This window comes from Acartia tonsa, chromosome 13, assembly GCF_053477335.1.
Source record: "Acartia tonsa isolate MP-2025a chromosome 13, ASM5347733v1, whole genome shotgun sequence".
In the NCBI taxonomy this organism is placed as follows: domain Eukaryota; kingdom Metazoa; phylum Arthropoda; class Copepoda; order Calanoida; family Acartiidae; genus Acartia; species Acartia tonsa.
The window spans coordinates 25,809,234-25,835,525 of NC_137272.1; the positions used below are offsets into that span (position 1 = coordinate 25,809,234).

The window sequence follows — 26,292 nt, forward strand, 5'->3', positions numbered from 1 at the left end:
TGCCTTGTCAGATGCAATTCATTATTATCACTATCTAATATTTTCTAATATTAAAATTTCATTAATCTTCGTTATTAAGTATTTAGCTCAAAATGCCTCCTTTTTCAGGTTAACTAGGGGTAACTGGTGTGCCCCGCAGGATAAGGCCACTCCTTGAATAGGTCGGAATAACTATCCCCTGTGTAAAATATAAGAAAGATAGGAAGAGGGGAGTTGTCAGTGCTCGACAGTCACATTAGGGGAAAGTACCAATTGTTTTTTTTTTTTCAAAGTTTTCAATTTTTAGCTTAAAAGTTGCATTAGAAAATCATAGATAATGTATTTTGATTAAAATATTCTAAACAATTGATATAACAAGATCAATTTTATCAATTTAAATTAACTTTATCATATTATTTCAATTTAAATTTTCATTATATCTAATACAATCCAAATTAGAATATGGATTTGAATTGTCACATGACTACGCTACTTTAGACACAATGTCCTTGTTACATTTTTTTCTAGATAATTTTTTCTGTTTATAATTGATTTTCTTGGAACATGTATCTAGCTTTGACTTATATCTTTTCTTATAACTTACTTCAAAGTTTTCTTTAGTCATTTCTAAATAATTTTAGAGATAGAACAATGGACAATTAATTGATGTACATCCCCATATTATAATGAACAAAATTATCCTATTGTAGGTTAAAATTGGTGATTTAAACCTATCAATCAAACGGTAATGAAAATGACTAATTTTTTTAGGCCAGCGTCTTAGAAAGCGTGATTATAAAATCATGGGTACTAAAATTATCAACAGCGTCTATCCGATAAACTTTTTTTTTTTTTGGGGGGGGGGTCCAGTACTAAACCCTGGTCCAGTACTAAACCCTTTCAAAAATTGTGGAACGATTTGACCTGCCGTTTATGTTATCTTACAGGACAAAGACAAAGGGAGGAGTAGTTTGTGCTAGTACTGCGTAAAATCCGTGAGTTAGCTTCATTAAAAGCGATTATTACGCAATATAAGCACAAACTACTCCTCCCTTTATTTTATTTCTACTATTAATTAATTTATTATTTTGCTCTACAGTTCTATTGGATGTTATCATACATGTTCTCTTTAAAACATCAACAAAAAGCACTTAAAATTATTGTATTTTTATATTGTATAATATCTATAGTACAAATATCAATGAAGAAAGTGCACTCTAAAAAGCACATTTTTTTCAGAAATCTTTTTAGTAGTGTAAAATCGAAAATAATCATAAGCCATAATAGATTCCTCTCGACTACAACAGACAATATCAACCCTCTTAATTGTGCAATCTGATCATAGTTTTTCAATACGAGATCTTGAGACTTTTTTTTGTGAAAAATCTAAGGAAAACTTATTTTTTTTCAGATTAAAAAAAATGGCGCCAACTCCATTGGAGATTAAGAGCACTGTAACGGCAAATTTACAACAACATGATATCAAGGAATTTTAAGCTTATGACATAATGAAATGGAATCCCACTACATAGGCTAACCAATACTGTACATATTTGTAACAGCGGCATTGGCATGCCTGCATGCTGTCGGAGAGTTATCATGTCGGGACCACACCGCGTCATACTAGAGACTTTATAAATATTAACTACTCCTGCAATAAGGGAGAATTTGGGGAATGCCTTAGCTTCATGAACAGACGCAACTTATTACCATACACAGTTAGGACATCCTGACAAAGGTCGTGCAGTCAAATGCTTGGTTGTCTGTTTGGATGTTACTTAACCTAATATCCTATAGTGGGCGTTAGAGTATTGCAACCCATTAAGCAGATGATGCTCCGGGTTCTCTTGATGTTCACTTGAAATCAAATGAGAACTCTGCCCAAATAAGGGATTGGGTTAATACTGTACCTATTTTAAAAAATAATGTTAAATATTTATCTAGCGGCTGTGTAAATTAGAAGAAGGCTGTAACATAGCCTAAATCCATCTGTGGACCTTTATGAATCTTCATAAAAATTTGCATTATTTTACAGTGCTTTCTTTTTGAATATAAAGTATATGTGTGTATGATATAAGCTTCAACTTGTCAAAACTTATAAAAACTTATATGATATTCTAAACCAAGTATTTAGTACTCTTGGAATGAAAAAATGTCTGTCTTATTAGATTTAGTTTAGCGGCTGCACCCCTGGTATCTAGGTGATTTTCATAAAAGGGGTAGAGAAAGTAAAAAAGGCCCTAAACCATATTAAAACTTATTAATAAAAATTAACTACAAAAAAAGGTATTACCTTCTTAGGATTTTTTTTTTAATTTTGAAAATTTAGGTCTTATATTGTAGAAATTAAAGAATTAAATAAGTTTTATTCTTACATATTTTTTTTACAAAATACATATTTTTTTCAGATGGCTTCACCCTTTAAGTCTAGTATTAAAAGTTTTTACATCAGAAAAAACTGTATATCAACTTATACAATGCTTAAAAGTTTACATATGAAAAACAAGATTCGTTTTGTCTTAACTGGCGAATCATCCATCAAATTAAAATCTATCAAAGAAGATTTTTTACTTCTTTGAATTTGGAATTTAGTTACAGACCATTATCATATTCCTGAATCCTTACATTTTTTTAAGCAAACTGAACAACAATTTTTTTTAGGGCAGAAAATAGCTCAAAACCATACCAAGGTTTTGTTTTAGCAATACAATATCCTAAAATCAGCATAGGTTCTATGTAAAGCTCCTATTAAATAAAGAACTCAATCGGCTCAGTGATAAGCAAGATCTGAACGTAGCTTGTTAACTTGAAAAAAAGACGCTGAATTTTAATTAATTTTGTCTCAAATCAATTATTTTGATGATTAAAAAAGTTCGTGGGAATTAATTTTTCTTTGGATACATTTTCTCATATTCTTGGATATATAAATTATGGAGAAAAACAAAACTTTTTACATTACATTAAGATTATTGCATAAAAGTTTTTATAAGCGAAGTTTCTTTACAAGTATTTTATGTTAGACATATTGTTTTTTATTATTTTCTGAACTTTAGTCATTTCTTGACTTTATATTTATATATATGTTTCGGCGTGTTATTTTATTTGAACCTTTAAACTCAACAAAACATTTAATGATATTTCATCAAAATGCTTAACCATGGTGAAACTTAATTTTTTAGATTGATATAACGTTATTAAACATAACCCTAGTATATTTACAAAAAAAATACTTAGAATCACTGCTGGAAGGTAATTATAATAACTCCTCTTTAGTTTAAAAACTTAATTTGTACAGCGATCTTTTAAGAAAATAAACTTTTTTCAGTTGGGAATTAGAAAATATTTTATAAGAACATTTCTACTTATAATATTCTACTTAACGACTTTGTATAATACAAAGTAGAACAATGTTAGTTTGTTCATTTGTTTCTTTAAAGATATCACAAAGTATTTATTTTGTTTCTAAACTATTTACAACTTGTATAGAGGTGTAGAAAAATTTGATTAAAATTCTAGCAAATCCAATTTGGTCCTTAAATTGAATTGTGTGTCAACTAAGGGTGCTTTACTAGGGTGGGAGGGAGTGGACAGTGGGCTGTTTATTTTACTAGTCCCCACAGTTTTATATTAAATTTTTTCTTCTTATAACTTACCAACTTTGGGGTCTTTTTTTGAATTTTGATTGGTTGGTTCCTTAAATTAGATGTTAATCTTTTCAACATGAATTGTTATATATAGAAGGGGAAATTTTGTGTATCAGCATTGGGGATTTTTAAAAATTATCTGATATTGTCTTTTCCCTTTAGATCCCTGTACATATACTACTACCATATATCACGGATACCTTAGATTTAAGATTCAGATTGATATTGTTAAATTAAAGATTTTCTTCAATTAGGGCCAGTATTTTAAAATCTTTGTAGAACTGGTAGAGGACAGGATACAACAAGAGATCTTAGTTTTGGTGTATCTTTGAACTACTTATGTCACACACCTGACACAGGAGCAGTAAAAACCATTAAACGTATTTAATTTTAAAGAAGTGCTGGGTCGAGATTAACTTCTCAATTGTAACATAAAATGCTTGTCAAGCATTACAACTTGTATCAAATGCTTTGCTTAGATCACAAAAATTATGAATATGTATGAAAGTTGGGTGGTTCCCAAGATCTTAAGATTCAGATAGAAGGAAAGAAGACATTGTACTTTATAGATAGCTTAAACATATTCATATTTTTTGTACTAATTATTTAATTTTTCTGTATTTACTTTTTATTCTCTGTGTGTTAAGACCGTATACTTTTTTGTTCAGATCCTTTCACAAGGGGGATTTGAAACGATTAGGGGGTAAACCAGGGGGAGGGAGGCCTTTCAAATAAAAAAAATGAGGGAGTTGTAAAGTTGTAACGCCACTGATCATATTAATAAACATAAGCTTGAATTCCTCAGATTGACCTAGCTGATAAAATGGAAACAACATTGATTTTCTTTGTTAATGGAAAAAAGGTAAATTTGTTTGGGATTCGCTGTTATAACATTCAACTTTGGAGACTTTTATTGATTTTGGATTTGTTGGTTCATTAAATTGTCTCAACCAATAATTCTAATCTACATCAGGGGTAATGTCGTGTATCATCATTAGGGATGTAATTAATTAAATGGCAATTGTCTTATCCCTTTATACCCCTGATTATAGCTGACTATTTCAGGTAGTGGATGAATCTCCAGACCCAAGTGTAACACTTTTAACCTACCTGAGGAAGAATTTGAGATTATGTGGAACTAAATTAGGTAACAGCCACCGCTATTGTCAGAGGCTTGACGATCATATTAACCTTCGCTGATAAAAAAGCACAACTAATCACCTGGGACATTAGGGCCAAACAAACGTGATTGTGTAATTAAAGCGTGGTTTTTGTTATTTGTTTGGACTAGTAGCTGCGACCTTAGAATTGATAAAGAGGACGGGTTAGGCCAGATTGATAATCTAAAATCCCCAAAGGCATTCATATATCTTTCCTGAAAATACAACCAATTCGAACCAGAATTTTCCGAAATCCTAAGCTTCAGACAAAGAAAACTTTACTAGTTTGTATTAAATGATAACATGAAATTTTTTTCAAATCTTAACCTAAATTTATGCTAAATATTCAAATATGTTACAGGATGTGGAGAAGGGGGTTGCGGTGCTTGTACTGTTATGGTCAGTAAATGTAATAGGTATTCTATTTATTTCAACATTTTTTCATATTTAAATAGATTATTTGGTATATCATAAAGATTTTTGTATTAAACAAAAAAGATAAACTAATTACCCTTTCTGTTAATCTAGATTATTGGTTTACAACTTTAGACACTGCTATTTTCACCAACAAATCAATATTTATTAAAAAGTAACCAACTGTTTTAAACTAACGAATTAGAAAACAATAGTTTGAGTTCCAGTAAAATTTACAGTATACGGCCCCCCATTACCCAATATAAACTAACCTAACCTGACTTAAAGCAATAAACAAAAAAGGAAGGAGATGGGGGAGGAAGGTTCCTAAGCTCGGTAGGCACATTAAGGGAAAGCACAACTTAATTTTATATTATCTCTCAGGACTGAAGGAAAGGTAGAACATTTATCCGTGAATGCCTGTTTGGCTCCCGCGGTCTCTATGCATGGCATGGCAGTTACAACTGTCGAGGTAAATATCGGCGGCGGCTACTAACCACGTAGCTGCGATTATGCTCGCTCTTGATTTTGTATTATGCTTGATTTTTCCTCTCAATTCAGAAATTTAATAATATAATTTGATGAAATGATTAATTTCGCCCAATTTTTGCATTCCTAGTAATTGCTGATTTTGATTTGTTTAGAAACAAACACTATTTTTAAGTCAAAAGAACACAAACTATGCTTATACATTTTTATTTTAATTTGATTTATCTTTATTATCTTTAATTGATAAAATAAAGAACTATACTTATTCTCACAAGATAATACAGTTATGTATAATTTGTTAATGAAATATTCTTATTTCTTAAATCTTTTTTAGGGAATTGGAAATGCGAAACAAAGGCTCCATGCTGCTCAACAAAGGTAAATTGCAATTATGTTTTTACCCCATCCCACCCCCTGAATATTGACCAATATCTCAGCCATATTTGCAACATTAATTGACGAAAAAAATTCCACTGTCACAATATCCACATATACTATATCCATTGGCATAATTAATTTCATTGACACTAATCTTGCATTAGGTTAGCGGACAGTCATGGTAGCCAGTGTGGGTTCTGTACCCCCGGGATAGTAATGTCCATGTACACCCTGCTCAGAAACAACCCCCTACCCACCATGAAGGAGATGGAAACTTACTTCCAGGTAAAAATCTACAGGGCGGGGTGTTTTCGCCCGGAAAGAGGGGACTTTAGAAGAAAGAGATAACTGTTTATTACACTAGCCCCCAAAGGTTTATGATAACTTTTTTTTATTCTTTGGCTTAACAACTTTGGGGAAAGTAAATTTTGATTAATTAAGTTGGGTGTTTAAATCTTTCAACCACTAATTTAATCTACAGAAGGGATGAATTTATGTATCATAATTGGGTATGTATACCAATTTATCGGGCATTGCCTTATCCCTTTAGATCCCTGGGATATTTGAGTGCTTTCCCTTAATCGGACAAAGATTTAGACTCTATTTTAAAATAATTTGAATTCCAAAGCCTGCAGACCTAAACTCGCAGTGCCTTAACCCTGCGGAGCTACCCAGAACCCAATATAACCTAACCTAACCTGACCTAAAAACCTAAGTAATAAAAAACGATCTCACACCCTTATTTTCTTTTTTTTCAAAATTTAAAAGGGGGTTTCTATGCTCGACTAGGCACTTTAAAGGATACCACCGTAAGTTATACTGAACACCAAAGTTTATGTCATGTTCTGGCATTGATTGTCTTAAAAACTAAGAGGTTTATTATCAAAGCTTGATTTGACTGTTTCTTATTTGGGGTTGATTTGACTGTTTCTTATTTGGGGTTGATTTGACTGTTTCTTATTTAAGATTATATTGACATTTTCTTATTTGGGGTTGATTTGACTGTTTCTTATTTGGGCTTTATTTGACTGTTTCTTATTTAGGCTTTATTTGACTGTTTCTTATTTGGGGTTATATTGTTAATCATAATTTGTTTTATCCCATAACATATTTTACATTTTTTCAGGGAAATCTTTGTCGCTGTACTGGTTATAGACCTATTCTTGAAGGTTTCAGGTAAAGCAAACTTCTATGATTCAAAATTTTTATAAATATTTTTTTGTCTGTACATATATGTATGTCTGTTTTGCTTTATGCAATTTTAAGATAGAAGGATATTTTGTGGCTTTGATACTTACACATTGGTAATCATTACTTCTGGACTTTTGATTTGCAGTTTTATAAATGTATAGTAATATATGTGAAACCATGAATAAACGGCTTTGGAACCGCTGAAATTGCCAATTTTGCTGTATTTTTTTTGACAATTATTACCGGGGGATGGCGGTTTTCGGCGGTATTAAAATAATTATTGAAAGATTATATTATTGAATTCTAATTATAGGACCTTTACTGAAGAATGGGCCAAGTATGGAAAGCGGGGGCCCATGAATAGTCAGAGCTGTGGTCGGCCTGGCGGTTGTTGTAAGGTAAGGACGTACGAACATTCTCTAGTTATAAAGTACCTTTGCTTCTAACCAAAGCTTGCATTTTAGTAAAGTATGGAAATAAATATATGAAATATGTTATAAAAATCACGCAACCTAGATAGTATTAATACTTTACTTTCGGCTACGGCCCTAAATAAAGGCTTCAAAGAGGTAGTTGAAAAAAAGGGGGTGCGGCTGGTGGATAATACGACTTTTTCTTTCATTTTTAGTTATAAAAATAAAAAGTATTTTTTATGGGGGAATGGGTATCTAGGGCCCATTTCTCTGAGGAGAGTGGAGGTACTCTCCCCCAAATTAGTTATAAACCTTCCCTAGACCTACAAGAAGCTTCACTGTAAAGAAGACCCATTTAATTGAAGCGATTAGACAGTCCTTTTAAATCTAATCATATAAAAGTTGAATGTATTATTTTAATAAAAAAAGCTCCACCCTTACGTGATTAGAACTACTATTTATATAATAATAATTTTATCAAATAAAAAAAGTTTTACAACACATTTTGATTGGATGCATCTCATATTTACAAAAATAAAAGTTTTCCTCTCAATTCTCGTGAAAGCTACTCAATTATTTCATCACCGTCGCCTAGAGTTTTGGCAGGTGTTCCATATTAAGCAACCCTAATGAATGGCACTCTCATACGAGGAGCAATGACAAGGGAAAGTATGGTTAAAGCTGTTTGATTGGTAGAATCCTAACTTCCTACAAATCTACCTGCAAACGACCTTAGGGCATCTCAGGGAAGGATGCATGATTATAATCTGACAAATTGCAATAGCATTTGTCAACCAAGTGCAAAGTCGAAATTCACTGAAGTCCTCAAAGTTCTTAAGCCAAGGAATAAGAAAACGCTATTATAAAAGTTTGGGAACTAATGTAATAAACAGCCCATTGTACTCTCTTTGAGTATTAGTACCTATCCAAATTTAAGAAAGAAAGAAATCTATATTTAATATTCATCCCAAGTATTGGGTCCTTCATTAAATCATGTCTCAAACAAACACAGACTTACACACCCACCCACCCACCACCCACACACACACACACACACAAACACATATACCCACACACACACAAACAAACTTTTCCTTTGAAGAAAGTTTATCAGATATTTTGTGTTGGCCAAATTTTATTTTTTAAAGCATAGCCTTTATATAATTAGGTTATGAACGTCATAGAGCATTTTTTGTTATTTAAACCATGATTCCTAGGACAACAAGATAAAATGTTCTAAGCAAAGAATCTTTATAATCTAGTCCCAAAATGTAGGTATGTCCTTAATAAGAATCTTGTATTTTTATCATTTTGCAACAAATTATATAATCTTTAGTTAGTTAGTGTCCGTCAAACGAGAAGCATCTAATGTAGAATCAGCTTCCCTTTTTTCTACCCACTTCTTGAGTTTTACCACCCCCCCCCCCTCCTCCCCCCACTCCATCTACACTAGTGGAAGAGGGCCTACGTGACACACACACACACACATACACACACTTATAGTGTTGGAAGCCTGATTGGTTGGAAGCCTGTGATTGGTTGAGAGTTCCCGGTGGAGACTGGTGATTGGATGTGCTAGCTGTCTGGCGTCTTCTCATTGGTCAACTACATTGGTAACCCGTACGTCATTGGTCAGGTATTTTTTCCCGCTTACGTATATTCTCTCTCTATTCTCTTAGTCTGTCTTTATCCTTGGAGCGAACATGAGCAAGAAACCAACTAAGGCCACGAAGGCTACATTAGCCGATTGTGATGTTGATTCCGAACCGGCGGATAGTGCCGGCGGTGTGAATTTGAAGCCTGAGGCTTGGCTTAGGATGAGAGCCTTGATTGATGAGAGTGTTTCTCTGAAAATTAAGGAACACACAGACCAAGCGGCAGAGAGCTTCAAGAATGTGAATCTACAATTGGAAACTATAGGTAAGAGAATTGAGAATATACAGGGAAAATATCAGACTGAGCTTGACGAAATTAGGGCCCAATTGACCAATCCCTCCCTCACTACAGACGAAACTACAGACCATAGAATTAAATCATGCGAAAAACAAATTGATTTATATCTTAACCTGAGAAATGAAGACAGAGAGTGCGATAAATACCTAACTTACCATCATCTTATTTCAGCTGTGCGACGTGAGCAGCGTCAGCGCTCGTGGGCGCTGAGAATCTATGGGTATCAAGCCCCCTGGCGCCAGAAGACCCCGGATGTTCTGGAGGTGTTCAGTGATGTTGTACAACCCGTACTTCAGTCGATGATAGAATCAGGTCAAGCGGCACCGTTCGATACAAGTTTTTATGCTTGTGTAGAATATGCCCACCCCTTGGGGCAGGGCAAGAAGGGATCTGTTCCCCCTATGATTTTTCGTTTTTTTAGCCGCAGAAGCCTCTATCTGTTTATGCTGAACAAACGCAGCCACTTGGCAGCACTTGAGAAAAGAGCCGCCGATCGCTCACAATGGTCCAACCATGCAGCTGCCTGTAAGTATGACAGCAAAATTCACTTGAGAGTGTCGCACGATCTCGCCGACGTCAACAGACAGACGATGTCGTTCTTACACACGGCGGGAATCGCCCACAAGTGTAAGACGACATAGGCTGGAGTTTCCTTCATGCCCAAGGGCCATAGGGGAAAATGGGTAAAAGTTTCTAACCCATTTTCTCCTACGCTCAACGGCCTGGTTGAACCGTTACCCGACATCAATTCCCTGCTTGCCGCGAAATCCCTGGTATTGAGTGCATTTGAATCTAATGTCCCCAACCACAGCTTATTCAATGATCTCAAAATTAATATAACGGAATTAATTCAGATTGCTGACCGTGCAGCCAAGCTGCAACCTGCAGAGGATGGTGGTGCTGACCCTGGACTGGCCACACGTGCTGAGGATGCAGAGGTAGCTGGAGTAGGAGTTTTCCCGCCACTTGGTGGTGCGGCAGCTGGTGCCAACGCAGAGCCAGCCCCTACACTTCCAGCCTCCACCCCCTCAGCGAGTACCAGAGCCACGACCGCGGCCGCGGCAGCGGCGACAGTAGCAGCAACAGCAGCCGTCACTTCAGCACCTACCATATGAAGGACAGTATAGTTTTGTCTTGTCTTATAATAATTATTAAATCACTATATTGTGATTATGATAGTCCTAATCAGAAATTCTTCTTTTTTTCACCTTATGTTTTGAGAACATTTATGCAGTAAGTTAGTTAGCAGACGTTATTTCCATCATTTCCAACTTTTTGATAACCATTACTAACACCTTCTACTAACCCTCAATGTGAAAATTAAGATTACTGATTCTTTATGTTGTGTAAAATGTGTATAATGTATTATACAACTACACATGGCTAATAAGTTTCCTAAATATTTGATATAAAATATTACAAATAAGTATAGCCCTAACAGATTATTTTATTTATATGTTATAATACCTTATTACGTAGGTAAATTACTCAGGTCCTTTTGGGTAAGATACTAACGTTATTTATATGTACATGTATTCATACAGTTGTGTTTTAGTGGAATTCTGGCACATGGGACGCTCGGGAAGTCAATGTTGGAGGGAGAACCCTATCGGTTGTGGAACGTTTGTTGGATGTATGACCTCTAAAAATGGTTTATCAGGTAGATAGTTCTATTACCAGGTTGAACGAAAATCCTAATTATGATATTACGTCTCATATTTACGGCGACCTTTTTTCGGAATTTGCAGAAGAACTTAACATTCAATCCTTTTATGCTAATGAAGAACAAGTTATAAGTAAGATTAATGAACTTAATAGACCCACCTTCACTATTTTTAATTTAAATTGTAGATCCTTGAACTCCTGTTTTGTCGAATTAAGTACATCAATAAGCAATTATAAAAATAATGGCATTGAACCTGCTATACTCAGTATCCAGGAGAGCTGGTTACAGCCCAATAGCAATTTAAATTTAGTACAATTACAGTGTTACGAGCTGTACTCTAAGCCTAGGCCGATAGGCAAAGGGGGGGGGGGGGTGTCGCTTGTTATATTCAATCTAAATTTAAAGTTGAAGAATTATTTCATGATTTTTTTGTACAATCCATTTTTGAGAGTCTTATTTTAAGAATTAGCTACAAAAATTTTAAAGGGGTTGTTGTTAGTCTTTACAGAACCCCTGGTGAAGATAATATTCAATTATTCTTCGATAAATTACTAGATTTATTTGATAAGCTTGATGGTCTTACTTGCCCCGTCTTCTTATTAGGCGATCTAAACATCAACCTTTATCAGTCAGTAGTGTCGGGTAGTTCAGCTTCACAGTTTATGGATAATTTGATTATTTATGGGTACGTGAATGTAATTTTACGCTCAACTCGCATTCATAATTTTAGTCATAGCTTATTAGATCTTATCTATTGCAAGAATTTTATACAAAATTTGGCATTGTCTATGGTGGTGCCTACTGACTACTCAGATCATTTCCTTAATGTAGCAGTCTTCTTTGAAGATAATTTTAAGAAACCAAAAAAAGATCAAAATTTTACCAAACGTTTACTTTCTGATGAAAATTATGAAAGTCTTTGCAATGCCTTAAATGATACTGATTGGTCGGTAGTTACCAACTTAGACAATGTTGATTTAGCCTTTGAAACCCTTTTAAGGAAGTTTATTTCATTGTATGATATGCATTGTCCTAAAGTCGTTGTTAGAAACAATAAAAACAAGGTTCCACAAGAACCCTTTATTAATTCATATCATTTAAAATGTAAAGCTTTTAAAAATACTTTGTACAGAATTAAAGTAAATGATCCTTCTGATTTTAACAAGAGTAGGTACAATGCATATCGCAATGAATATTTTAGAATGATAAGGCGTGCAAAGAAAATTTATTATCAGAATCAAATTAAGGCTGCTGGGAAGGATGGGCGCAAACTTTGGGGAATTTTTAGAGAGGTTCTAGGGGTTAAAAAACACACTAAGGAAATGGACTACCTTGAAATCAATGACACTCGTATTACTGACAAACATGAAATTGCTAATCAGTTTAATACTTTTTTTGGGAACCTTGGTGTTAATTTGACCCCTAGTATACCTACAACTAATAAAAATTTTCGTGAATTCCTCCCCCCCCGCATAGAAGATAACATTTTTATCGGTCCACTATCACTGCAAAAAACTTTTGAATTGATCACCAGTATTAAGCCTAAGGGGAGCCAAGATTACTATGACATTAGCATGAAATTACTCTGCAGAACGGCGGGGCCAATTACGGCACATCTACAACTTAAGCATCAGCAGCGGCGTCTTTCCTAATCTCATGAAGATCAGCAAGGTCGTCCTTGTTTACAAAAGTGGACCTATCTCATTGGTTGAGGCCTATCGTGGCGTCTCCATGATAGCGTCATTTTCTAAACCGTTGGAACGGTATATTTACAGTTCCATCTATGATTTTCTTGATGAAAAAAATTTTTTTAGTAGTCGTCAATTTGGCTTCCGCCGAGGGTTTAATACTGGTCACAATATTTTAAACTTAATGAATCTTGTAGCGAGGGCCTTCATTGATAATCAAGTATGCAGCATTGTATTACTTGATATCAAGAAGGCCTTCGACTTAGTGGATCGTGATATTTTATTGGCTAAGCTTGAACATTATGGAATCAGAGGCAATATTTTGAACTGGTTCCGTAGTTATTTTAGTGGTCGTAAGCAGAAAGTATACTTTGGAGGGGTGTACTCCTCCAGCTTGGTTGAGATTCTCATTGGCATCTTGCAGGGCAGCTGCCTCGGGGTGTTGATGTTCCTAGTGTTCATCAACGACCTCGAGAGCAGCTGCCGCGAGGCCATATTTAATCTCTTCTGTGACGACACGTTACTTTTTTTGCAAAGCAATAATTTTACAAATTTAATCAATAAAATAAATGAAGTTCTGCCCCAAGCTAATGACTGGTATGCAGCTAACAGGTTGATAATAAACTCCTTAAAAACTAAAATTATTTTATTTAAAACCCCAAGGCAAAATATTTCAGACAACGAAATGAACTTGATTAATGAATTTCCTGTGTTTATAAACACAAACAATCATAATGAAGATGTGGCAGATAAAATCATAAAGTTAGATAGGGTCGATGAGGATAGTGAGAATGACAATGATAGGTGGGCAAAGCACTTAGGTGTTAGATTAGATCCAAAATTGAAATTTAATCATCATTGGGGGGAGCTACATAAGAGACTGCAGCGTGCAATTTTCTCCTTGCGTGTCATGAAACATATTTTGGATATGCAACATCTTAAGATGTTGTATTTTAGTTACATACATAGTATAATAGAGTATAGCATCATTGTTTTTACTGGTGTAACTGATAGCCAATGTAACATCATAAAAAGACTCCAAAAGAAGTGTGTAAGGATAATCACCAAAAGCTCCAGTACTGCTAATAGCAGTCCACTTTTTAAACAACTTAGAATTTTACCTTTCAAGGAGCTTAGGGATTACCATATCATGCTTTTTATGCACAAATATTTGAATGGGCAACAGCCCGACATTTTTGATGGAACATGGCAGTATAGGCATCAGTTACACCAGTACAATACCCGTAACAGGGACGAGCTTAATGTGGATATTACAACAAAAAATTACATCTTTAAGTTACCTTTAATTCAATTCCCTTTAATCTTTAATTCATTACCTGAAGAACTCAAATCAATCCAAGATTTCAAATTATTTAAAAAAAGAATATTCAACTACTTGTTGAACAGAATTGAGTAACTTTTGTTGTAATATGCTATAACCTATTATCACTTTCTATCATCATTTTTTTGACGCGCTTGGGGGGGATTGGGCGTTGATGTTAACTGTGTTGCCACTGTATAAGACTTTATTAACTATTTTATTTTTTGCAGGGATATCGAGATTGGATACTTAGTATATTGAGGATGGGAGGAGGAAACATTGGTAAGTGGTTCTGTCCAGTTTGGCCCACTGTGCAAATCTTTTTTGGAAGGATATTTCTCTTATATATGAAAATTCACTTTTTTTGTACTTTTTGCATTTTTTACCTACAAATTCACTCAGGGAAGATATCTTATGCTCTCTGAAGGACGGTATTTTACATGAAAATTCATTCTTTTACATTTTTTACAAATCTTACTCCATTCAGAGAACAAATCATATGCTCACTGAAGGATAGGTTTCAAAAGTGAAAATTCATTCTTTTTCCTTTTTCTTTAGTTGAATCCATCCAGAAAAGATACTTAATGCGGGGCATGACGGGACGGAATTACGGCCAATGGTTACTTATCCACTCAAATGTCGATTTCGAGATTCTTGTGGTTGGATTGCCTAAAAATATTAAGCAATAATTTTAGTTTTTTTTAGGTACCTAGGTACTTAAATTCCCTTCGCAATTTTTTAAGATTCTTAACGTTTCTTAGGTAATCTAATACACAATTAAACAATTAACTAATATTTGATGTACTTATCGGTCTTATGGACTAATCATTTTATTTAATTTATTCCATTTATTCGTTTTTTGTTTTCCTCGTAAAATTTCATTCCTCGATTAAGATTTTTTCCTCGATTAAGATTTTCTCCTCGATTAAGTTTTTCTCCTCGATTAAGTTTTTTCTTCTCGATTAAGATTTTCTCCGCGTTAATCTTTCATAATTCTTAATTCTTATTCCTCATAAAGTCTTAAGTTCTTAAAGTTTTAATGCAGTTTTAATTTAGTTCCTTGAAATAAAACTTACTTCACCGAATAGTTCTCCTCGAGAAAATTTTCCCTGGAGGGGTTAGTTAGTGGAACTATTTAACCGAAAAATAATATCATAATGGGACTCGTTCAAGCCGGTGATCGTTCTTTCTACTGATAACTTTTGTTTATTGGTCTTAGGACCTTTAAATTTTTTAGCATGCATCTGATGACGTTTCATGGCGGTAGGGGGATACCTGATGTTGGCGGCGGACCGAGAAAGCTGGGGGTGTAGGGATTTCAATAAAGCACAACAGCGGATTATTATATTGATTGATAACAGTTGTATAATCAAATCAAAAGTCGAAATAATTGGCCAGCAATAGCGCCCCAACACCAACAGGGGCGTGCTCCAGCCTTAGGGCTACGTTTCTGCACCTGGTTATTTTGACAGGGCAAAATCCGCTAATCTTTATCATTTTAATTCTATGCAATTGCTTTATTATTTTTAAAAATGTAATAAAATATGAATAATGATAAATAGATGGGTAATAAATAATAAACCATCATGTTTTTATATAATGTAATTGATATATGTATTTTATATCTTGCTATTTAATATTATTTTTGCCCTGATGGCGGAGAATTGTCCAAGATCAGTGGTTGTCGGATCTAGAGGTTAAATAAAATTTGATTTGATTTGATTTGAAAAATTTTGTTTTAATACTTTTAAATAGACATTCTTCTTATACAGTTTTGAGAGTTCATGCTCGTTTGTTCTACCGTTTGATTTTAGAGCTTCGTTTTCATGGATGATGTCATTCTTGTCCAACTTTTATAAAATTGGAGTATGACTGTCAGTAACAGATATGAGATTATTTCGATTATTTGATGTTGGTGAATTGAATTGGTTTCAAAGAATTGAAAATCTACTAAGATTTTTTAATCTTCCATGAGTTTTTCTGTAAATTAAAGTAAAGTCATCATTGATTTTTTTGTTGGTTTGTTTGCTTTGCTTCTATGGATATCGTCTACTTTTTTTTTTTTTTTCTCAATTCTATTTAACATCAAAGAATTCAATTTTGTTCTAAGGGGAGAAAGAGAAAATATAGAAAAGAGAAGGAATAAAAAGATTTGGATAATGGAAAGAAAACAAAGTAGCGGGTTTCGTCGTATTTTCACAGTAGCTTTTGATAGGTTATTTTAGGTTAGGTAAATGTTAATGATTATCCTGCAGGGTTAGAGCCCCCGCAGGGGCTAGACAGACATAGGAGAAAAGCTACTGTGAAAATAAGACAAAGCCCCCTTCTTCGTTTTCTTTCAATGATTCAAAGATATATCCATGAAAGAAAATATATAAAAGACAAAAAAGATATTATGTTATTATCAGACAGAGTGTTACATTGAATATTAAAAAATTGAGGTTCAATATTCTACCAAGTGTCCAATCTCTAAATATAAGATACGAGAATAAAAAGAGATAGAAAAATAAGAAACTTTTAAAAAGTTGTTGAAGTTTTCTATGTATTCAAGTTTAAATATAGACAAGATGCATCAACTTTAGATAAAACTTAACTTCATCTTTTATCTTTCTAGAAATCTATCTGTTTAAAGAAAATTAAGGAGTTGTGCCATTGCAGACTTTCAGGAGGTCTCTATACCATATACATATGTATCTATCTTCTATTTATCCATCTATCCATCTTTTTATCCACCCTTCTATCTTTCGTTCTATCTATCGTTCTATCTATCGTTCTATCTATCGTTCTATCTATCGTTCTATCTATCATTCTATCTAATTTCTATCTATCTTTCAATCTTTTTAATCTATTATTTTATCTATCTTCATATATATTTGACCATATATTCAAAGGTAATACACATCTACACCTCCAGAAGGTGTCACTATTTATCTTACAAACTATATATCTATCTATCTTTCTATCTATCTTTTTATATATCTTACTATCCAGCCTTCTATCTATCTTTCAATAATCTATTAATTTATCTATCTTCTATCTACCTATATATTTATACATCCATTTAAAGAAAATAAAGTGGTTGTAGACAGCTAGACCGCTATTTCTAATATCCCAGGAGAATGGAGGTACAGGTGGATGTGGGGAACCAGACTTTCCAGGAAAAGAACTATCTATCTATCTATCTCTATTTTTACTATCCTATGAGACTGGGGGTACAGGTGGGTGTGGGGAGCAAGACCATCCAGGAGAAGAACTATCTATCTATCTATCTCCATTTTAAATATCCCAAGAGAATGTAGGTACAGGTGGATGTGTGGAATCAAACCTTCAACTATCTATCTATCTCTATTTTTACAATCCCAGGAGAATGGAGGTACTGGAGGATGTGGGGAGCCAGACCTCCCCGGGGAAGAACAACTTTTTGACAGCTCCAACTTCCTGCCTTATTCTCCAACTCAGGTAATATCAAATACGGATGGATGTAACCTAGTTATATTATAGCTGCGCTACTTGAAAGAAAAAAAGACTTTTATGTTTAATAGTAACGCGGGAATGACAAGCAGCTGTTTTGTTGTCGAAAAAAAGAAGACAATGATCGGTAAAAATAATCTTGCTTATGCTATATTAATTCTCTTAATTGATAACATTTATAGCATGCCAGAACAAGATCAATAAAAGCAATATGGAAATTCTGCGAATCGTATTTAAGACAGTTGTCCACAGTTGGGAAAATATAATTCCTGTTTGGTTGATATTCTTGTTCCTAATTATGAAAATGCTCATTTTTCTTACTATTGTGCATGTAATGTTTTAGGAGCCTGTTTTCCCTCCAGAACTGATGGTGAATCCTGTCCTGGACCAACAGTATCTCCTGTTTAGGTAAATATCTGGTAAATCAGCGTAGAGTGTAATGCATCCAGTATACATTCATCTCCGCATAATATGCATAATAGCAAATGAGTAAAAGGAGGGTTGGTTTATTGTTTTAGTGAGGCATTTTGTGTTGTTGTAATAATCAGTAATTATAAACAGGGAGGGACAATGGGATGTTTAATGCACTAGTCCCCAAAGTTTTATGATAACGTTTTCTAATTCCTTGGCTCACTAACTTTGGGGACTTATATAAAATTTTGATTGGTTGGTTTAATAAGTTGAGATTCCAAACGTTTCAATCAATATTGGTAATCTACAGAAGGGGTAATCTTGTGTATTATGTCCCTTTAAAATCTTATATTTTGTTGACTTAAGTGTTTTCGCGTATGAATAAGAATGATATTCAACCTTAGAATGCTTAGGAATTGTTTCATATGATCTTCAATTTCTGCTATCAGATGGATAGTTCAAAACCAGAAGAAAGTCCAGATGGGATGGGGTAAGGGGGGTTTACTGACACCAACCAAATTTTTGGGAGCCGTATGCCACCCCAATTTTTAAAAGAAATACTTTAGATTATCCCCCTAAATCTTTAAAAACTCATTTTCCACCCTCCCCCCGCCCCCACCATCGTGAAATAAAAAGCTTGGACATCCCTGCGCTAGATGGCAGACATGCAATTTCTAATATTTGCCTGTTTAACCAGGGAGGAAGAGAGGGGACAATGGGCAATTAATTTAATTTAAGAGTTTTCTCTGAATGGCTATGAAAACTAGATTTATCCAGAAAATATACAGAAATTTGTAAAGTGTTTATCAGGGGCGTCCAAGCTTTTTATTTTGGGGGGGGTAAAATGGCGCGCGAAGCGCGACGTAAATTTTTTTTACCCCCCCCAAAATTTTTACCCCGGGGGTAAAATTTGCTTGGGGGGGGGGGTAATTACCCCCCCTGAAATCTGTTGGCAGGGGTAAATTTAGTTTACCCCCCCCAAAATTTACCCCCGGGGTAAAATTTTTGGGGGGGGTAATTTAAATTTTATTAAATATATATTATTAAAAATGCGCAAAAATTTTTTTTATTAGAGATTTTTTATTTTGGGGGGGGTATTTACCCCCCCAAAATTGTTTGGGGGGGGTAAATAACCCCTCCTAAATGGTTGGGGGTGCCTACGGCACCCCCAGGGTAGGGGTAAATTTTGAATGGGGGGGGGTAATCGCCCCATTACCCCCCCCCCCCTTGGACGCCTATGGTGTTTATGGTTATCAAAAATAGGAAACTCAAAATAAGAGTTCTAAGAAAAAAACATCTACTTATAAATTAGGTTACCAGTATATCACAATAGAGTAAACATTCTGTAATTATTCACTAGAAAAAATCGCTCTTTACAACTTCTTCTTTCCTTCTCCTATTATCACCTTCCACTAAAATTCAGGATAAAACGAAGGGTTCTAAGATTGTTTATTACACAAATATCACAATACAGTTTCTAGACATGAGATGACCTTTTTTATGAGAAAAAATGTATTTGTTAGAACCAGCCGAAATATTTTTATACTATATAAATGTTTTGTCTGCTGGATAATGTGTTAATTGTTTGTTTTTTATTTTTGTCTGCTAGATTCATAACAAATTCTGCGGCAATTATGCGCAAGTCCCCAAAGTCCCCAAATTCAGTCTAAATACATTGCGAACACTTTAAGCTGGTCCCCAAGGTTTGAGACCCTAAAATGTTGAATATTCGATCCATTGTCCCTTCACTTCCTCCCTGCTGTTTAAGGCAGGTGTCCTATATTATTCCATCCGAATAAATAGAGCCCAAAAGTGAACCGTAGTACGCGGGAATTACAAAGATCATACATATTTTTTTAATGTCGGAAGGGGGGAGGGGCCCGGGGGGGCTTTAACATATCCACTCATCCATAGAAATTCCCAAGTCAACACGACAAGTTCACTAACTGATAAATTTAGATAGTTTGTTGAGTAGCTTTGCATCTAAAATATAGAATGGATTCTATATTAATATTCTACTGCATTAAAATATGAATGCGCATTGTTATGCTAGCAAAATTTTTACAAACATTGTTTGGGAGATATAGTTTTATAAAGATCATAAAAAAGAGAGATAGACAATAAGCTATAAAAATTGGAAAGAATTTTAATGAATATAATAGATTTGAAATCTGCATAAAATTTTAAGGAATTTTTATAAAATTAGTTTTTTTTGTATAATTCTATAAGCGCAAATACAAATTAAGTTAAATAATTTTGACATCTGTGATTGGTGGATTGAAAACTATCTGCGCCCTGATTGGAGAAGCTTAAGTGACGTACATCATTCAACCAATTAGAGCGCAGGTAGTTTCCAATCCACCTATCCTATTAGTCAAAATTTATTAACTTAAATTGAATTTGCGCTTTTAAATAATGAATTATATAAAAAACGAATTTTATAAAAAAATCCTTAAAATTTTAAGCAGATTTCAAATCTATTATATTCATTAAAATTCTTTCCAATTTTTATAGCTTAATAGACAAAGACATGATAAATAAAAATATAATTAATATTATATATATCTAATTTTTTAAAAATAATTCAAATGGAAAAAATATCAATGAAAAATAATTGAAAATGCTAAATTAAAAATTTATCTGCATAATAAAGTACTTTTTTTTAGTATATTTTTTTACTTTTGAAGGTTTATGTATGTAAAAAGAATAAGTATTAAGTTACGCATTAAATAAAAAGGCTTCAGTCAAAAGTTTTGGTATTTATACAGTTTGTTATTAATCAATTATACAGGTACCCAAAGTTTTATAAACACATTATGTCATCAATTGAAATAAAATTTTAGGGGACTTTTTATGAAATCGCTAATATGTAAACTTTTCACCAATAATATTATTCAATATTAGGGGTTGTTTTGTTCCTATAATTGGGGTTATTTATCAATTTATCTCGTTCCCCTTAAGACCCCTTAACCTTCTTGAATGTCTTTTAGAATGAATTACCCCCCCCCCTCCCCACCTAAAAAAATAAAACAGCCTCTATTTCATACAAATATATTAGTACAAACTATACAAATAAAGAAAAATAAGTTTTTATCTAAAAGTAAAGTGTAAACCTAAGAGAATAATAAAAATGTCATATAAAATATTAAATAAAGCATTTCAAAAATTTATGTAAGATATAAAAATATTTTTTTTCTCATCCATAATAAAAAAAGTAGTCTATACGACGCTTTAGATCTTGGTAACCTCTGAACCAATTTCCTCAGGGAATATACCTACTGGTCTTGTGGTGGTTTTAGGCCATACCATTAAAAATGTATTTATAGAAAGTTCATTAAGGTTTATTTATAATAAGCTTAGGATATCCCCAAATACATGTAAGGCTACTGGAAAATATAGTTCTCCGCAGAGTAGTGCCCTAGCAAAATGGTGATATATGTCACTGCATCGGTCTACCTATTCTATTGACGTCAGGAAATACCCTATACCTCATCCTTTTTTAGTGGGTATCTTTCCCCCTTCCCTTTCTCTTTCCCTCTACTATGACGTCAATAGAATAGGAAGGCCAAAAGCTGTACCATCTATCCCCATTTTTGTAGGGCACTAAACACAGCTACCTCAGTAGACGGTCTAAGCTTGGGTGCTTTCCTTCGTGGTTCAAATTTTCCCTGGAAAGGAGAACGTTCGGCCATACACTAGTTAAAGTATCGGCGTTTTCCTCCCCCCCCCCCGACAACGAACAACTATTTTAGTTTAGGTTAGGTTATAGGCTAGGGAGCCGAGCGCTGCAGCTAGGCAGGCAAGAAGGCCGAGCGCTTCGGCTAGGCAGGCTAGGGGGCCGAGCGCTGCGGCTAGGCAGGTTAGGGAGCCGAGCGCTGCGGCCAGAGTTGTTCGTTGTCGGGGGGGGGGGGGGGGGGGGAGGTGGTACTCAAATTTTCAAAATTGAAAAAAAAATTTCTAAGAGGATAATACCAAAGTATCTGTGCTACAGATTTGAAAATTTTTAACCTTTCCCAAAAAATAGTTGCAAAATTTTATACTTTTTTTTTCTTTATTTGCCTAACCATACGTTTGTTTGTGAACAGATATTTATCTAAAAACATGCAGAAAAAGCATATGTTCATATATTCATACAAATATAACATGTTAAAAATTTTTTTTCGTCGGTAAATTGAGACTTCAGGGTTTAATAAAAAAAATAAGGATACTTTTTTATATGCCTTCTCCCCCCCCATCCATCAATAACCCTTTGCATATTATTAAAAAAGGTATTGATTTTCTCGTGTGGATTGGAACCGGTTCTCATCCATGCGAAAACAATTATGTCTAGCATCGTATTATATCCAGTTTTATACGAATATTAAAATGTACAATACAATCATAAAATTCTAACAAGTTTTTTAGTCCGTGACTTCGGCATCTCGGGGCTACAAAAAACTGGTTTTAATCCTATAATTGTACATTTTATACCAGTTTACTTTGTCTGTCAATCCGTCGGTCATGCACTAAAAGACATATATTTTTATGAAGGTTTTGTGATTTTTTTTATATTCTATTGTCCTTTCTCTGTGAGTCAATTCAGTGTTTTTATTTTATACAATCAAAATCACTTTGATATATTTTTGTGGTATTTAACAAACATATTTCTGATCTAAGCAAAACTTTTATTCATAATTCATGCCAAAGAGAGAGAAAGAGAAAGAAAGAAAGGGAGAGAGAAAGAGAAGGAAGCGAGAGAGAGAAAGTTCTAAAAGAAATTTATTGAAAATCTATTTTTACCATTGCAGCAAGTATAGATTGAATATATAGTAGTTCCAGGTATAAAATTTACGATTCAATCATTGAAAAATCCTTTTTTTTGTGTTGCAAGTCTACTCTAAAAGTTACACTAAGTCTGTCTCTTTGCCAGTAATGAAATGTATGGCAATAAATTCTTTGTATGTTGATGTATTTAAATTTTTAAAAAAACAAATAATACTTTGGAATTTTGTATATTGTTTTTGCTGTACTACTTTTATAAATGAAATGTCTGATTTTGATAGATTTTAAATATTAAAGGGAAGAGTTGTTAGAAGATTAATATTTTCTGTTTATTCCTTTACTTTTCTGAAAAGAAATATTGGAAATAGAAGTATGTATAATGTATATCGAATCCAAATAAATAATTAATTCATTTTAGAAAATCTTCCAAATAAAACAAGGATGGATATGAACATAGAAAGATTAACTGTGCTTTTATAGTTCTAGTAGCACTTAAGAGGAAGGGGAGGGGGGAAGGTTTTTTCACAGCAGAAAAAAATCTATTTGTTAAGATTGAGGTGGAGGGATATTTTTCGAAGATATCTTTAATGAAGAAGAGTGTACCTACTCTCCCTTAAATTTAATTAAATAATGATAATTTGTGGACGTATATGAGACCTTTTAGTAAGCTGTTACTGAGGTCTTTCCGTAAAAAAATTATGTCTCAAAGACTTTATGCCATTTTTCATATCAGTACTATACTTTTACAATTAAATAAAAGATGAAAATATTGAAAAAACGCCTTACAATCAATTTACTTGAATTTTTTCCATGAATAAACCTTGTAGAGTATATCTAATATATCTAAATGATTTTAGGGAGTTAGGGGACATTGGGCTGTTTATTACACTAGTCCCAAAATTTTCAAAAATAGGTTTTTTAATTCGTTTGCTTAAAGGACGCCTGCAAGAAATACCACGCTTTAACTGCTGAAAGACTGCCACAAGTAGACCCAATATCCCAAATTTAAAGCCTTCAGCTTCAATAACAAAAAAGTGCTAGGCATTTCAAAATAGCATTTTATGTACAATGAAAATTTTCAAAGATTTCCAATGCTTATAAAAGAAAAAACAATATTAAATTACGTCGCCTAGACACAAAATTATGACTTTGCCTTTGTCAGAAACTTACATTGCCGGTAACTGATTACATTTTTACAATAAAAACACCACATCTCATAGTCAAAATCAATGAAAAAAATTCGATTTAAATTGCATTTTTAAACGAAAATCATAGCGGAAACAAAGGGGGAAACTCAGCTGTGATTGGTTGCTTAGCTGATTCAGCCTTCTGATTGGCTACAGTACATTCAGTACAACGCAAGTTAAACTTAATTTTTTTTAATGATTTTGACTATAAAAATGGGTATTTTTATTGTAAAATTATAATTAGTTACTGGTTGCCTAAATTTATGACAAAAATAAGCTTATAATTTTGTTTCTAGGCCACGTAGTTTAATTTCAAAATTTCTAACATTAGCACTGTAATTCTTTAAAAATTTTCATTGTACATAAAATGGCATTTTAAAATGCCTAGAACTTTTTTGTTATAGAAGCTGAAGGCTTCAAATTTGGGGAATTGGGTCTACTTGTGGCAGTCTTTCAGCAGTTAAAGCGTTGTATTTCTTGCAGGCTTCCTTTAACAACTTTAGAGACTTGCATTGAATTTTGATTGGTTGTTTCTTTAAATTTAGTGACCAAACGTTCCAACCACTAATTTAATCTACAGAAGGGGTACTTATGTGTATCATCATTGGGGATGTTCATCTAATTTATCGTCCATTGTATTACTTCTTAGATTGCTGAGATGATATGAATTTTCTTGCTATTATTTTAGGGGAGCTAGAGTGTCTTGGTTCAGACCAACAACATTACAACAATTGCTGATGCTAAAACAAGAATACCCACACGCAAAGGTATCATATTTTGACCATGTATATTGTATATCAGTTTTTCTTTCTTCAAAGACTCTTGGTACTTTTATATTTTACCAGCCATTCCCGAGATCTTTAGCTTTTTGAGGGATCATATTTTCAATGGGAAATGTCTTTTGGAAGGGTGGTGGTACCCTCCTCAAAACATTTATAAACCTTTCTTGTACCTATATTGTGGACCAAATTGTCGGTGTAATAGTCAAACAAAGTTTGATTTGTGTGTTTGGACTTTATCATGGTGTTTGATAACTGTTTGGATTCTAACTTTTCTTATTGCTGTGATTTTTATTATCATATTTCTTTTTTAAAATTGTAGTTGGAAAAACATAAGTTCTTTACAGTTTATTTATCGGCAGTTTTTCTAAGTCTGTGCGCAAATTGAACTTGTTGTGCGACCTATGTCGAAAACTGCAATGCAAAACGGATTTTTTGAAATCTCACTTTTTTTCTTATCATCTTTTTATTGTTGCCTTATCTTTTAAACACAAATGCCTGCTCAGTGTTCCTTACTTCAAAAAGTCATAAGGCAGAGTTGAGTAGTTTTTTCTTTGCCTAAACTCTGTTAGAGACTCTACCCCTGTGGGACCTGTTGTGTTGTAACCCTATGGGGCTACCCAGTACCACTAACCTGAACTAAACTAATTAACCAACAAAGAGAAAGCTACCCTTTACCATATTTTCAAAATTAAGGAGGGTTGTAAGTGCTTAACAAGGTACTTTGTGTGAAAGCACTAATTCTACTTGTTTAGATTGTAGTTGGTAATACAGAACTTGGTGTGGAGGTAAAGTTTAAGCACTGTGACTATCCTGTTTATATCTATCCTACACTAGTTCCAGAACTAAATCAGGTAAATAACAATTTTTTTCCAGTATGGCTTTAAAACCGATGAAAATCCGCTAGATAAGAACCGGTTCCTAGCCCTATTTAAATATAGTGTATTACATAAATTTTTCACGAATATTAAACTGAAAATTATAAAAATTAATACCTGTTTGGTAAGCCCGAACATTTGGCCCTATTCTCCATTTTCAAAAGATATTTAACCTATCATATGAAGTAGTAAGGCTTTTTGGCCGCTAAGATCTTTGTAGCCACTTAACCAATTTAGTCATCCAGGAATGCTTTACATAGGTCTTGTGATGGGTTTAGGTTCACTGCCCTACCTTCCATAGATTTTAGGGATTAGCCATGTATGTAAAAAAGTAGTAGAATATGCGTGTTACACCGTTGGTATTGAATCTTCATAATTGCTTATTTGATTATATTGTAACCCCTCCCCCCCTTGAAATATTTCAACAGCTAAAAAAAACCTCAGTTTTAGGAATAGATATAGTATGTCTTGTAGTAGCTTGCTTTTTATTTACCAAATAATATGGCCGG

The 26,292-nt window shown here is 33.7% G+C and overlaps 1 protein-coding gene across 3 annotated transcripts in view; it reads left to right on the plus strand.

Annotated features, from left to right (window-relative positions):
- The first annotated feature begins 1,394 nt into the window (after positions 1–1,394).
- The window catches only part of ry (xanthine dehydrogenase rosy), a 60,546-nt gene continuing 35,648 nt past the window's right edge, over positions 1,395–26,292 (plus strand). For all 3 annotated transcript variants that reach the window (XM_080180852.1, XM_080180853.1, XM_080180851.1), the window contains exons 1-13: positions 1,395–1,464; positions 4,427–4,485; positions 4,689–4,770; positions 5,145–5,199; positions 5,582–5,669; positions 6,021–6,064; positions 6,229–6,349; positions 7,191–7,240; positions 7,569–7,653; positions 17,660–17,755; positions 18,111–18,175; positions 24,815–24,893; positions 25,661–25,759. In XM_080180852.1, coding sequence (XP_080036978.1) covers positions 1,401–1,464; positions 4,427–4,485; positions 4,689–4,770; positions 5,145–5,199; positions 5,582–5,669; positions 6,021–6,064; positions 6,229–6,349; positions 7,191–7,240; positions 7,569–7,653; positions 17,660–17,755; positions 18,111–18,175; positions 24,815–24,893; positions 25,661–25,759 — 987 coding nt within the window. In that variant the 5' untranslated portion in view covers positions 1,395–1,400. The remainder of the gene's footprint in view (positions 1,465–4,426; positions 4,486–4,688; positions 4,771–5,144; positions 5,200–5,581; positions 5,670–6,020; positions 6,065–6,228; positions 6,350–7,190; positions 7,241–7,568; positions 7,654–17,659; positions 17,756–18,110; positions 18,176–24,814; positions 24,894–25,660; positions 25,760–26,292) is intronic.